Source organism: Pipra filicauda, unplaced genomic scaffold, assembly GCF_003945595.2.
Source record: "Pipra filicauda isolate LSUMZ 115617 unplaced genomic scaffold, ASM394559v2 scaffold21_size4447388_pilon, whole genome shotgun sequence".
NCBI lineage: Eukaryota > Metazoa > Chordata > Aves > Passeriformes > Pipridae > Pipra > Pipra filicauda.
This window is the reverse complement of record NW_024104332.1, coordinates 4024504-4037836: the sequence shown is the minus strand read 5'-3', so window position 1 is coordinate 4037836 and position 13333 is coordinate 4024504. Positions and strand designations below refer to the sequence as shown.

Sequence of the window (13333 nt, the reverse complement as noted above, 5' to 3'; positions counted from 1 at the left end):
TTTGAGGTCATGGGGCTGAACTTTCTCTTAATTAAGGCTTCATTTTCTATTACACTCACAGTAAGTTTGGTCCACTGTAAGCTGTTATTCTTCTCTGTTCAAAGACGTAGGGTGATAATGATAAATCAGAAGGCTCAGCAGAAACATGACTGTAGGTGTGGTGGTTGTTTGCCTACTCATGTAAGTGTAGGGTGATTAGTTTTTTATTTTTATATATTGATGTTTCATATGGAGCGATTTCAATATGAGAAAAACTGGGTTAGGTTGCTCTGAGGTAGAAGTGGAGTAATTTAGTCAGAAATGAACTAGCTAAGAAAACCATGGATGGAGGATTTTGGATATTACAGTAAGGATAAGCATACAAGGCATGAAAGTGAAATGGAGAAACTTTTTCTCAGAGTAGTTTTCATTTAGATGCGGTTTTAGAAAACTGAATAGGTGTGAGATGCCAAAGATTGACTCTCAGCAGTTCTTCTGGAAGTACAGCACCTTTCTGATATTAGATAATGGCATCTCTCTGGGAGCACTATGTTGTATCATGTAGGATGCAATATCCCTGAAGTGGGATCCAATTTGTGAATGAGAAGTAGTGAAAGAAATTGCTTTATTGTTACTGGTGAGTATATACAGAACTTATTTAAATGTGTTTAGAACTGGAAATACTGTTGGAACAGAAGAAGAAAAATTACTGTTTATTAAATTTCCACTGGTCAAGCCTGTGAGGCTGTAAGGACTAATGTGAGATCCTACTTCTTTCCTGCTACAGCACAAGACAAGCTATACCTGCAGGGGTAAAAAAAAGAATAACTTGATTCTTTAACTGTTGTTTCCATCATCCATCCTTATCACTCTTGTAGTCTCAGTGAAATTAATCATGTTCATGTTAAAAGTAAATAAAGAAGATTGAGCAGAAAACCACTGGAGAGTGATGCAGTGCAAAGGAAAAGTCAAGTATGTTTAGAAAAATCCCCAAAAAACAAAGGAAAAAAAAATCCAAAAGAGGTGGTGGCAAGTGTTCTCTCCATTATGGGGGGGAAACTCAAGTGAACTGTGTTCTGCCCTTCTTATTATTCTGCCATGGTCATCATGGCTGGGCTTTGCGAACAAAGATTTGGGAAGGCTTTATCCACATTTGCTGCAGGCACGCTGGTGGCTTATGAGGCCAATACGCTTTGTGCGACCGCATCGGAAGAAGATGCCCGCTGGCCTGCGGTTAGCCAACCGGGTGAAAGTGGAGATGAGCTTTGTTTAGGCCACCTTTTCTAGGCCCCTCTCCGAGTGGAGCAAGCAGTGCTGTCCTTGGAAAGGCTGCTTGGTCGTTCAGGGTGCTGCCCCAAGAGACTGTCATCTCCAGTCAGTCTCAAATGACCAATATCCTGAACCGCCTGCATGCAGGGTTGGGTCTGCGGCTCCCAGTGCACCTTTCACCTGCCGTTTCGACCCTCGCCCGTCGCTACAGGACTTTTTGCATGTGGGTAAAGCCTTCAAGCCTGCGCAATGGATTTTTTAGGTGAGATGCAGTATGCGCGGAACTGAACCCACCCTTTAATCCTGAGGTTCATCTGCCAGGGCCGAGCGAGCTTGGACGGTGGCAGTGAGGTCCTCAGGATGTAGGTTTGATTAGAGTGACCTTCTCTTAGATGGATGGCCTTACAGGGCTAAACAAGCTCCATCTGCCCGGGTTTGGGATTAGAGTTGTCCTTCTCCTAGGATGATTGCCAGAAGGCTAACGAGCTCATCCTGCTCACGGATGTTTTGTATCTGAGAATCATGGATTCTGCCATGGTGGTCTCCTAAATAATGCACTTCTTGTTCTCTCTTCAAGGGACCTAGAGGAATGCCAGGGGAAAGAGGTCGAATTGGACCACAGGGTGCCCCTGTAAGTAGGATCTTCCTTCTCCATCCTAGTAATTCCTCCCTTGTTTTACTTAAATCCCTGACCCTGAAAGTGTTTATTCATGTGACTTGTCAGTCACTTGTATGGTGAGTTCTGCTGTAGCCTAAGAGTGTTAGGGCTGAGTGGGTTTGTGGGGTGAGACCTTTACCATAAATTTTAAAAGTTAGAAACAGTTTTTAAAAGGAGAATGGTAGCTGTATGGTAACTTCTCATACCAGAGCTGCCCATGAGGCCAAGTACCTTCACAACACTTTTTTCTGTGATACAGAAAAAATTTTGTTTCTGTGGAATTTCTCATGAGAGGCTATTTTCACCAAAAATTACTGAACTGGAAATAATATGTATTGATTTTTGTCTGCATAAAAGTTTAAGACAAAAGTTTAGATGCAGTCTTTCAATTAAGATTTCAAATTTAGATGAAGTCATACAATTTAATTCCAGATAATAAAACTGTCTTCTTAAAAAATATTTTGATTTTCATCTAAAAGGATTAGCCTTGACATGAGATCATACTTGAGTAGGAGTTTCATCTTGTTGCTTTTACATCAAATGTCAAATATTTTTTTTCTGGCATTTCTCCCTATGACTTTTATATGCTCCATGTATGTTATATGCCCCATACAATGACGCTCTCAAAATATTGTCCTTTCTGAAAATAGAGAAATCCATTAATTAGAAGGGGAACGTAATTTCTTCCAGAGGTTTTTGACAGTGTTTGGAGGAATGTGCAATCCAGCACTTTAATCAATTTACTGTGTGTGGCTTTTATCACAAATGCCAACAATAATAATTTTTAAAAAAGTAGAGTTCTTATAAATATTCTCTGTTTTATATTTTCATAACTAGGGCGGGCGTGGCCAGCATGGTATGCCTGGGAAGCCAGGGCCAATGGTAAGTTTTTTTTCTCAATCACCTGTTTCTTCTCTCTATTTCCACTTGCTTTTTGACACTACAAAATAAAAAACCATGTTGGCAGTTGCTGGTATCAGTAAAGTGCACCTGGAATTAATTACCTGTGAGTGATTCCTAATTCTACTTATTTTTGTTTTGGTGCTGTCTTCTGAGAAATTATACTCCGTAGTTTACTTCCTCTAAAGGCTTTTATTTGCAGAGGAGTAGACTATAACATCCTCTGGGAAAGGTGATGCTTTGCTGCTCTTATGGAGTCCATACTGTCGGGAGGAAATTGTCTTAAACATCTGCACTGTGATGTAAATCAGTTTATAATTGCGTATTATCTTCCTTCGAGTACAAAGTTGTCAAACGAGAGCGCAGCCATTCTCAGCAAGGAGAAATGCCACTCAGTGAAGCAGAACTTGCTCCCTGCAGTTGATCTCTTACCAAAGCTGTGTAAGAGCCTTTTAATTAGGGACAGTCACTTATGGAACTGAAGAACCAGAAGCCTCAGTGTCTGCCAAAATGAGCAAGCCTGGTTTACGTGGCTGTTGAAGTCCTCACGTGACGGCAGCAGGGCTGCAGATGATGTGGCTGTTTGAACTACGAAGTCATTGTATCAAAGGTTGCTGGTTTCAATCATACAATCTGGTCTCACAATGCATTTGGAAAATGCATATGAGGAAAATTCACATAAATCAGTGATTATTCACACACTTATTAATTTTCTGTTGCTTTTGCACATGAGAGCTTGTGATGATTTTGTACTGCTTGTGCAAGGCCAGCTTCCACTTAAAAAATATTGTATACCTTTATGTTTACTTTTTTTTAGGATGTGGTTGACAGTTACTGCCTGTTGATAGAGTAAGCCTGAACCTTTAGCTCTTTGTGATGTTTTGCAAACAAAACAACAAACCAAACACAATGTCTAACAACCAGACACCCCAAAATCATTGCATCAAAAAAAAAACCCCAAACCCCTAAAATGCACCTGACCACAGTAAAAATTTCATTCTTTATTTGCTAATGATTAAAACCTGAGAAAAATTCAGTTACCTATGTCATTGGAATGAGCAGACTATTTTATTAAAAGCTTCATTAAGAAATAATTAGCTTTAATAGAAGCTCAAAAAATGAGCGTAAGTTCCTAAAAGCTGCAAAACTCCGTTATTTAGTTTATCACAAAAGATGTTAAAGTTGTTAGAAGAAACTTTCAAACAATGAAAAAGATTTTTGCAGTATCTAAAACAAATGATAAAGTTTAAAAAAGCTGAGTCCCAAGCTAGGGAATTTTACATGAAGCTTGAAATTTTTCTTTGGCATAAAATATGAGCTCAGCTTCACTGGACGTGATAACTGGTTGGCTAATATTTTTGGAAAATCCCATGAAGTGTCACAAGGGAGATACTGGTCCTTGATGCATGTGTTTCTCATTGGAGGAAGCGTTAATGAAATGTGTTGTTATTTGGGTCAGTGCAGTGGTACACTGTAATTCTGGAATTCTTCCTGCAACAGGAGAGAGATTTGGCAGATATTTATTTGTGATCCAATAAACTGGGACATAGGTTTACAAAAATCTACCTAGTGAGTTGTTATATCAGTTCTGTAGAAATCCAGTGCAAGGTCATGGCAGAAATGCTTGTAATAATGCTAAGTGGGACAGACTGTTCTGATTAAGTTTGTCAGGAGAGCTTTATTACATAGAATATTTTTCACAGTATGAGTCATATTTTACAAAAAGGCAGAAAGTCAAGAAAAGATAGAGGAATCGTGGGAAGAGTGTTGTAGTGAGTGTTTATAACCACTGTGTGCCGCCACTCTGAGACTTTGTAGTACAGTAGAAAGTTCATCTGTTGAAAGTCCTGTTCAGCACAGGAGGCATTATGTAAATGGAACCAATCCACAAATTTAAGGCCCTTAATTGGCAGTCTTCCTGTATAGCAGAACGAGTTTTGCATCATACCATGCAGGTATTTTCAAGTATATACACTTGAAGTTTGTTTTCTAGTGAGTTTAGTCAGTCTGCCATGTAATGCCTGCCCAAACTTCATGTCCTCACAATCACAGGAGGTGTGACTCTGTTACTCTGCAGTGCAACAAACCAAGAATTTGCCTCTGTAGCCAGAAATAGTGTAGCAACATCAGTACTGTGGCTGGAGCTGTCAGACCTTCTGAGAACATTGACTATCTCAAGATATTCTGTTATTTGAGGAGAGCTATACTGGTTTGGGGAGCTGAAGGTGTACCTCTGCAAACACTTGTGCTTCATGGTGTGGCAGAACTCAGCCTTTTCTCCACTTTCTGTTCCAGAAACACCTGCCTATCTTTGAACAAAGATTCAAGCAGTAAATTGTCTCTGCTCTACATCTTTGTCTCTCTTGAGAATTTAGTAAAAAAAATCTGTGTTTTACAGCTTGCAAATGAACTTGTCTGTGAATCTGGGAATCTTAATTCCCATAATTGCTAACTGTCTGTGTTGCAATTTCGGCATTAATAGCTGAATCAAGAACTTTTCTTTGCTAAAGTCAGTAAATATATTATTAAAATACTGCACCACAGTTCCATAAAATGTGTGTGTATCACTTAAAAAAAGATATTTATAGTTATTTTTATAAAAGTTTTATGACTAAAACCCACGTGTAATCCTAGAACCATATTTACCCAGTGATTTAGGAACTAGTCTGTGGGATATAAACTGCCAAATTACAGCTTTGTGTGTCTGTCTTTTATAGGGCCCACTTGGCATAACTGGTTCTCCAGGTTTTCCCGGTATTCCTGGTCTGAAGGTAAAAAAATAAATTGAAAGTATCTTTTTAAAATGTCTAATAACACATAATTAAAAATATATACTAGACTGCACAGAGTTCAGATTGACATGTGTACAAGTCCCCAGGAGTCACTGTAAAAACAATGTTAGTCAAGACCTTCAGAAAGAAGATGAAAACCCAAAGCCAAAGGAAGCAATTGCAATTCACCACCCTTAGGATACTTTGCTTTCACTTTTGCTTGCGTTAAGGGGTGATTATAAGATCAATGTCATGCTGTTCCTCAGGAATCTTGTCCCATTCATTCAAAGCATAACAAGATGTGTTACAAGTGAGGTTGCTGGTCTCAGTCAGTATGGAAGCAGTACCTTCTAGAGCTGAAACCTCTAGTTTTGGCCAAGAACACTTTTTGAGATGACCTCAAATGCCTGAACCCCAAGAGAGATGTGCTGCAGTTCATCACAATAGAACAAATTATGTTTGCTGCCTTTCGTGGCTCAGTGTGATTGGGCAGAAATGGAAAACTTGCACTGGCTGCAGCACTGCCTTTGTGGCACTTCCCTCACTTGCTTTTCAAGAAAGTGCTCAATTCTTTTTTCTTAGCATTGAGACAATGTCTTCAAAGAGAGAAAAGACAACTCATACGGCTTCCTTATACTTCTTATACTTACCCTCCACCCAGTTGCTCCTTTTTTTTTCCTTTACGCTCCTAAAACACGATAGGAAAATGTTATACAAGAAGAAACTCTCAATCAGTTAGATAGCCAAGATCAGCAGATGTTTTGTGTTGTTTTGAAGCTGGCAGCGCTCATGAAACTGTGTTTTGGAAACAAATCTTAAGAAGAGTGTTAACATAATTGTAGAGTCAAAGAACAGCAGGTTGGAAGGGGAGCTCGAGGATCATCTGGTCCAAGCTTGCTTTACAAAAGCACAGTCTAGACAAAAGATGGGTGTACAGTTAAATGATAGACCTTTTAGTGCATGTCATAAATGGTTTTGATATGGTAAGCACTATCTTATATAAGTAAATGTTTGGAGAAGCTGTCACATGATGAATCGATTACAGCTTTTGAAAAGGAGAAGCTTGGCTTCAAGTTTGATCATCAGATGATGTCAAATTGGAGTAGCTGCTTTGAACTCCTAAAAGCTAAGCAGAATATACAATGAAGAGGTGGACTTTAGTTCTGAAGACGTGATATTAACAGCCATCAGTTCCAAAAAGCTAATTTCCTATATAAAGATAAAATTCAAAGAAGATGTTAGGAAGAATTTTTTGTTTGTTTGTTTGTTTGTTTGTTTGAGCACCCAGTCTAATCTTACAGGGATTTTATACTTAATATAGTACTGAAACAGTGAGGTCATCTGCACTGTGCAAAAAATAATCACCCAACCAACCCCAGATGTGTTATTATGTCTAAATCTTAAGCCTTGCTGCTAATGAAGGCAAAAAAAAAAGCCCTTGTAAAATTACAGACACATACTAGGATTTTAGAGAGACAAGTCTGTCCCTTGATCTGATTTGGGCTCCTGGATAGTGGTACTTGCATATAGAAAGCTTCCTTGTCTTGTAAACATTGAGGAAAAAAAATCCTGTTCATGCTTTTAAAGTTTGCATTCACATAGAAGTAATAGAAGCAAAATTATGTAAGCAAAATTTAAAGGTAATAAACTAATTCAAAACATGAATTATTTCTCTGTTATAAACTCAGTATGTCTCCTTAATTACTTTATAGTGCTGCTTTTTAGGGCAAAATAATGTTGTTATTTTGTCATGTGAAATCTTAGGGTGAAGCAGGTCCAACAGGTCCTCGTGGTCCTGAAGGTCCTCAAGGACAAAGAGGTGAAACAGGTCCACAGGGCCCAGCTGGATCACAAGGTCTTCCTGTAAGTACATTAAATTGAGTTCCTCAGTGCTCAGCTTGTGCATGTTATCTGTTTATAGGGCTTTTTAGTACCCCACTTGAGCACCACCGAGTTTTGCTCAAATTACTTTCCTTTTTTTTTTTACCAGGGGAAAAAAAAGGTCTCATTCATTTGTTTTGTGCTTACTTTACTGATAATAACTTTTTATTATTTAATTACAACAAGAAGGAAAACTGAAAGTTATGCAGCTTGATTCAGTATCAGTCCTAGAAGTACTTTAAACTTAAGTTTAAACATAAGACCTTCAACATTAAAAATCACATTTACTTGCATACTTTATTACCCATTTTAGCGTAAGTAGATCATATCTTGCTGTATTTATTTAATAGTCTTTCTTGTCTGGTCTTCTAAAGTGGATAAAATAACTACCTTCTGCATTTGCTATTGATTCCCTCCTCATTAAAATGGTTCTTAATGATTGGTACATTATCTTTAGGGTACTGAAGGCACAGATGGCTCCCCAGGTGCAAAGGGCCCTACTGTAAGTAATCATGTTTCCTGTTGAAGAAATTGTGTAAGTTAATTTATTTTATTTCCTTATTTTTATTATGTTTCCTTACTGTTGTTTCTGTTTGCAGGGATCTCCAGGCACTGGAGGACCCCCTGGTTTATCAGGCCCACCCGGTTCCCCAGGACCACAGGGCAGCACTGGCCCCCCTGGTATCCGAGGCCAGCCGGTAAGGATGGCCTTGTCTCCGTGGGAATCCCAACGTCTGACACGTGTGTCACTCTGGGAAACTAAAAGCAGGGATCAGCAGGGCTTCTTTTAAATAAATTAATAACGAGTGTGCTGAGACTCGGATTTTGTGGATCTTCTGTGTGTCCAAAATACTGTTGTTGCCTTCTTAAAAGTCTGAGAAAGAAGTGTGTCTATATAAACCCAGACAAAGAGATTTATTTACTTTTTGTCTTTATAACGTCATAATAAACAAGCATGGTAAGGGGAAAGGTAAATCATTATAAGCATCCTATTATATTGCCTTCAACTAGTAACTAAGCTAGGAAAGGTTCCTCTGTTTCACAGTATAATACAAACTGATCAGGTGATTTATGCAGACTTTAAACCTTATCAGTGCTACTCATGTGTTTGTTTTCAGGGAGACCCCGGTGTCCCGGGTTTCAAGGGAGAGGCAGGACCCAAAGGTGAACCTGTAAGTCTCCATGTGCTTCGTAAGATGAAAAGGAATCACAAAGGCTTGTATGGATGTTTCAAGTAGATCCTTAAATTTTTAAAGACATTTCTAACTGCTCATAATCATGAGAGTAACCACTGTGGAAGACAAAGCACAGTGACCCTTGGTGTAGAGTGCTAACAATGAATGGTGAAGTGGGTTCTTGGATGTTATAAATCACCCACCCAACATAGGCCTGACAGGACTCAGGGACAGAAAAACCACTTAGTGCAACTATTGAGGTTTCTGTAGCATGCAGAATGAGGGCCTGATAGTTTCTTCATCTCGTATGAAATGGATCCATATGATTCTGGACATTTAAGAGCTCACAGGTCTGTGTGCTAATCATAATAAAGTCCATTTTATTTTAAACTTACATTTAATACTTATGAAGTTTTGCATATATTAGATATAGTTTATTTAGACACAAAATAATATAAATAGTTGCATGTTCACAGTATGAATAGCTGTTTAGCCCACAGTTAATATTTGTGAAAAGTTACTTGAAAACATGGCTAATTCCATGCTGCAAGCATGTGACTTGGGACAAAACTGACTCTACAGAGTTTAAGTTGATTTGACTTGTCAAACAATCTTCAGTTTTCCTTTCTCACTAGTTAAATGATCATGTAATAAGTGACAAAAATGCACAGGTGAAGTAATGGTTTCCTTACCACTGTCTTCTCTACTAGAGTCTCACTGAGTTTTGAATTCTTTGCAGCTTTTCCAAACACAAACTATCATGGGTGACTGTAAGAAGCACTGTACAGCCCAACCGCAATTTATTAGCTTATAAACATTGTGAAAGAGAAAAGCAGATGCTGAAAAGCTCCATTTTTTAACTGAATCAAAACCTAATTCTTTTTTTTCTCCTTTATTTGGAAAAATGTTTATGGTGTTTAGAAGACAGTCTGTTTCAATATGCTTGAGAAGTGGTAAGCTTAACAATGATTTTTTTAAAAAAAAACATTTTACTTTCACTAGGGCCCACAAGGTCCCCAAGGTCCCATTGGTCCCATTGGCGAAGAAGGGAAAAGAGGTCCTCGAGGAGATCCAGGGTCAGTAGGTCCACCAGGCCCTGTTGGAGAAAGGGTAAGCAATCCAAAGGAATAATGGCTTGAGAGATGCACTGCTAAGCTGAAAAACCTCTTCACCTAACTATGGATGTTCTTACAGCTTTGTTGTGGGTATAGTCAAACTTTATTTTCCTAACAGAAGTTAATACTGTGCATTATTTTCTTTTTACACTGGATATTTTCATGTGGGGATTCACTGCACAGGGATCTGCAGACCTTTTGCTTAACCCTGTGTAAGTGGTCATCTTGCTTCCAAGGAGCTGTTCAGTATGCATGAATGAGACATTGATGTTTTTACCACTCCAAGTGGTAAAAAAACCCCAAGACTAAGTACTGAAGTTAGAAAATTGTGAGGAACCCCCAAACGATAAATCTGGTCCTTTATTTGCAATAACTTATGTAGAAGTTAAGATAATCACCTCATATCTATTGCTTTCCCTAGGGTGCTCCTGGTAACCGTGGTTTTCCAGGTTCCGATGGCTTGCCTGGACCGAAGGTAAATGAAATTAAAGTGTCCATCTTTTATTGGGTCATTTGTTAAATTTTCATACATGCAGATACATAAAAAGAAACTCTTCCATTAAAAATGTCTGCTTCAGGGTAAATAGGCAGATCCTCAACATCACTGGAAAAACAATCAAAAAGGCCTCAGAAATGCCAAAAGGGGTCTGAGTGTTTTGAGAATAAAATTTTTTGGGAAAAGTCACTTTCAGTTCTTGTGATGTTCAGCTTTGCTTGCTTGTCCCTGACTTAAGGCTCCCTCGTGCTGAAGTGTGCATAGATAAGAGTCTTTGACCTGTTCTACTACTATGTTTCTTAATGTATTGCTCTGTAGGAAGTAGCTATTTGAAAAATTGCCTTTTCTTTGTGTATGGTGTAATTTTCCTCACACAAATGGGCTTATCTGTCTTTGGTTTTCCTAACCACTCTAACACTTCTAGGGAAGGGATTCACGTGGGTATTTGTCTGGTGCTTCCGTAAATTCCCAATTTCTTGGTAAAAATAAAGGAATTCTAAAATTCTTATATAAATTTGCTTCAAGGGTGAGAGACAACTTTTAAGTAAAAAATTGGGAAAAAAGTAATAATAATAATAATAATAATAATAATAATAATAATGGTCTTGATAATTGGGAACTGTTTGCAAAAATAGGTCCTTCATGGAAGACACTGTTTTTACTTAACCTTCTCTTACTGTTGCTGCTCAGGCTGTTAACAAGTAGCCCATTGGTATCTTTCTAGGGTGCCCAAGGAGAGCGTGGTCCAGCAGGATCTTCTGGTCCTAAAGGAGGTCAGGGAGATCCTGGACGTCCTGGTGAACCCGGCCTTCCTGGTGCAAGGGTGAGGAACTAACAGCAACACGCTATAAACCATGGTACTCTGCATTTTCTAAAGGCAACAATGAATGTTATGGAATACAGAAGCTCTCATACAAGGGCAGACTCATTTCTGTGAGGCTAAAGGCCAAAAAACCTGTCTTTTTTCCCTGCTGATTTCGGGAAGCATAGCTTTTGTCTTTGAGAAAGGGGAAATAGCCCTGATTGAGAACAGCTAAACAGAAGGAAGTGTGCTTTTAAAGCACATAATTGCCACAGAGAACATGAATTAAAGGCCAACCTTCATTAAATTGGTGGTTGATAACTTACACAGTTGGGTGATGCATGTCATCTAGGGATTTGTTTACAGGAAAATTATATGAGAACAATTTGGAATACCAGAAAATGACATAAAGGGATAAAAAAGAGATAAAAGGTAAGATGTGATATAGATCACTGGGTTATGTTGGCAGAAATAAAAATGAGCCTGTGAGAAGCTCAAGAGGTGTAACAGCAAGAAAAGGGGGAATAGGAAAAGGGAAGAGTAGAGACATCGAGGGATGAAGCTGTAAAGTGAAGATAAGGATGGAAGACCTTTAACACAGGGAATTTTGTACTATGGTATTAACTGTGCATGTCTTTTGGATTTATTTACCTTTATTTAATGTTCTGGAGTTATATGCCTAACCCTAACACCAATAGTATTCCCAATTTTAGGGTTTGACAGGAAATCCAGGTGTTCAAGGCCCTGAAGGAAAACTTGGCCCCTTGGTAAGTGTTACAGAAATTAGTTCTTTCAGTTAATGCTACAGTAATTCAGAGGTCCCACGTCATTGAATTTAGTTCTATTAACACGAGTTTTCTTGATTTCTTAAGGCTCATCTTCTCTTTTAATTGTTTGCTTTAGATTCCTGACTTCAAAATTAGTTTTGTCTGTATAGCAGCGTCTGTTGTTCAGCAGCTGCTGCAACATTTTTAAGCCATTTATTGCTAAAATATTTTTCTAGCTGTCTCTTCAGGGACACAATAAAGTATTTGGTACATAATGACTCATTTATAATAATTGCATAGTATTTGGTTAAATCCAGCACTATGGCTAAAGCTATGTCTGCTCTAAAGACATTTTAGCTGATAAGTGGAGAACCAAAGCAGGTTAACATTATTTTCTTTCTATATGCAAACATTTTCTAGAGGTTAATAAATGCCTATGAATAAGTATATTTATAATTTATTTGTAAATAAATTTTATTTATTTATAACTTAATGTGGAAAATTCTTTATCTCTTCAGGGTGCTCCTGGAGAAGATGGACGTCCGGGTCCAGCAGGTTCAATAGGAATCAGAGGTCAGCCAGGCAGCATGGGCCTTCCTGGGCCAAAGGGTGGTAGTGTGAGTATGGCAAGATCTGTTCAACTTGAAACATCTGCATATATTTTAATGGATGAAAAAAATATCTAAAAATAGTCATTTTTATTCCTGCAATTTAGGGTGATCCTGGAAAACCTGGAGAAGCAGGCAATGCAGGTGTCCCAGGACAGAGAGTGAGTGTGGTTGTTATTTGCAATGATTACAGAAAAGGATGCTTTCCTGTTATATAAATTCATTATACAACATTTCTTCCTACGTCATTTTAATTTAGGGAGCCCCTGGTAAAGATGGTGAAGTTGGCCCTTCTGGTCCTGTTGGCCCTCCAGTAAGTCAGCTTTTACCACTCTGCCTGCCCATCACTCCATCCATTCTTCACCCTTTTGGCTTCTGTTTTTTTTTCTATCTTCATGCCAGTTGTTGATTACAGATAAAAAAATCCCAAGAACATTTAAAGAACAAATTGTCCTAGAAAAATGGGAAGCTTTGTATTAAATATGTGTGTATATATATATGTGTATATATATGAGTAGTCTAATTCCTTTTACTAACCATTACAACTAATAGTGCATGGAGCAAAATTTTCATAGTTCATTTTCCTAGCTTCCTTAGTTTTAACAGAACTGAGTTCTTTTCTGTGACCACAGAACTTTTGAGGGGGGAAGGATCTTAAGAAGAAATAATATTTTTTAGATGGGGCATATCCTGGCCTGGGATAAGTAAAAGTGTTGAAAGCATACATACTCAGAGAGAAGAAAAATTGTGGATCCTGCCTATATTCCTCTACTGTTTACTTATTACTTTCTTTTGTGTAGGGCCTGGCAGGAGAAAGAGGAGAGCAAGGCCCTCCAGGTCCTACAGGATTTCAGGTATGTGCATTCATTTTTACTTTTATTTTTATTTTGTTAAGAAAAAAAATAAACAGCC

The 13333-nt window shown here is 38.3% G+C and overlaps 1 protein-coding gene across 1 annotated transcript in view; it reads left to right on the top strand.

Moving 5' to 3' along the window:
* Positions 1 to 13333, top strand: part of COL5A2 (collagen type V alpha 2 chain) — a 102945-nt gene that overhangs the window by 68756 nt on the left and 20856 nt on the right. Inside the window, exons 16-30 of the mRNA XM_027751993.2 lie at positions 1826 to 1879; positions 2744 to 2788; positions 5524 to 5577; positions 7342 to 7440; positions 7916 to 7960; positions 8058 to 8156; positions 8577 to 8630; positions 9636 to 9743; positions 10170 to 10223; positions 10969 to 11067; positions 11760 to 11813; positions 12332 to 12430; positions 12529 to 12582; positions 12681 to 12734; positions 13222 to 13275. Of these exons, the coding sequence (XP_027607794.1) occupies positions 1826 to 1879; positions 2744 to 2788; positions 5524 to 5577; positions 7342 to 7440; positions 7916 to 7960; positions 8058 to 8156; positions 8577 to 8630; positions 9636 to 9743; positions 10170 to 10223; positions 10969 to 11067; positions 11760 to 11813; positions 12332 to 12430; positions 12529 to 12582; positions 12681 to 12734; positions 13222 to 13275 (1026 nt within the window). The remainder of the gene's footprint in view (positions 1 to 1825; positions 1880 to 2743; positions 2789 to 5523; positions 5578 to 7341; positions 7441 to 7915; positions 7961 to 8057; positions 8157 to 8576; positions 8631 to 9635; positions 9744 to 10169; positions 10224 to 10968; positions 11068 to 11759; positions 11814 to 12331; positions 12431 to 12528; positions 12583 to 12680; positions 12735 to 13221; positions 13276 to 13333) is intronic.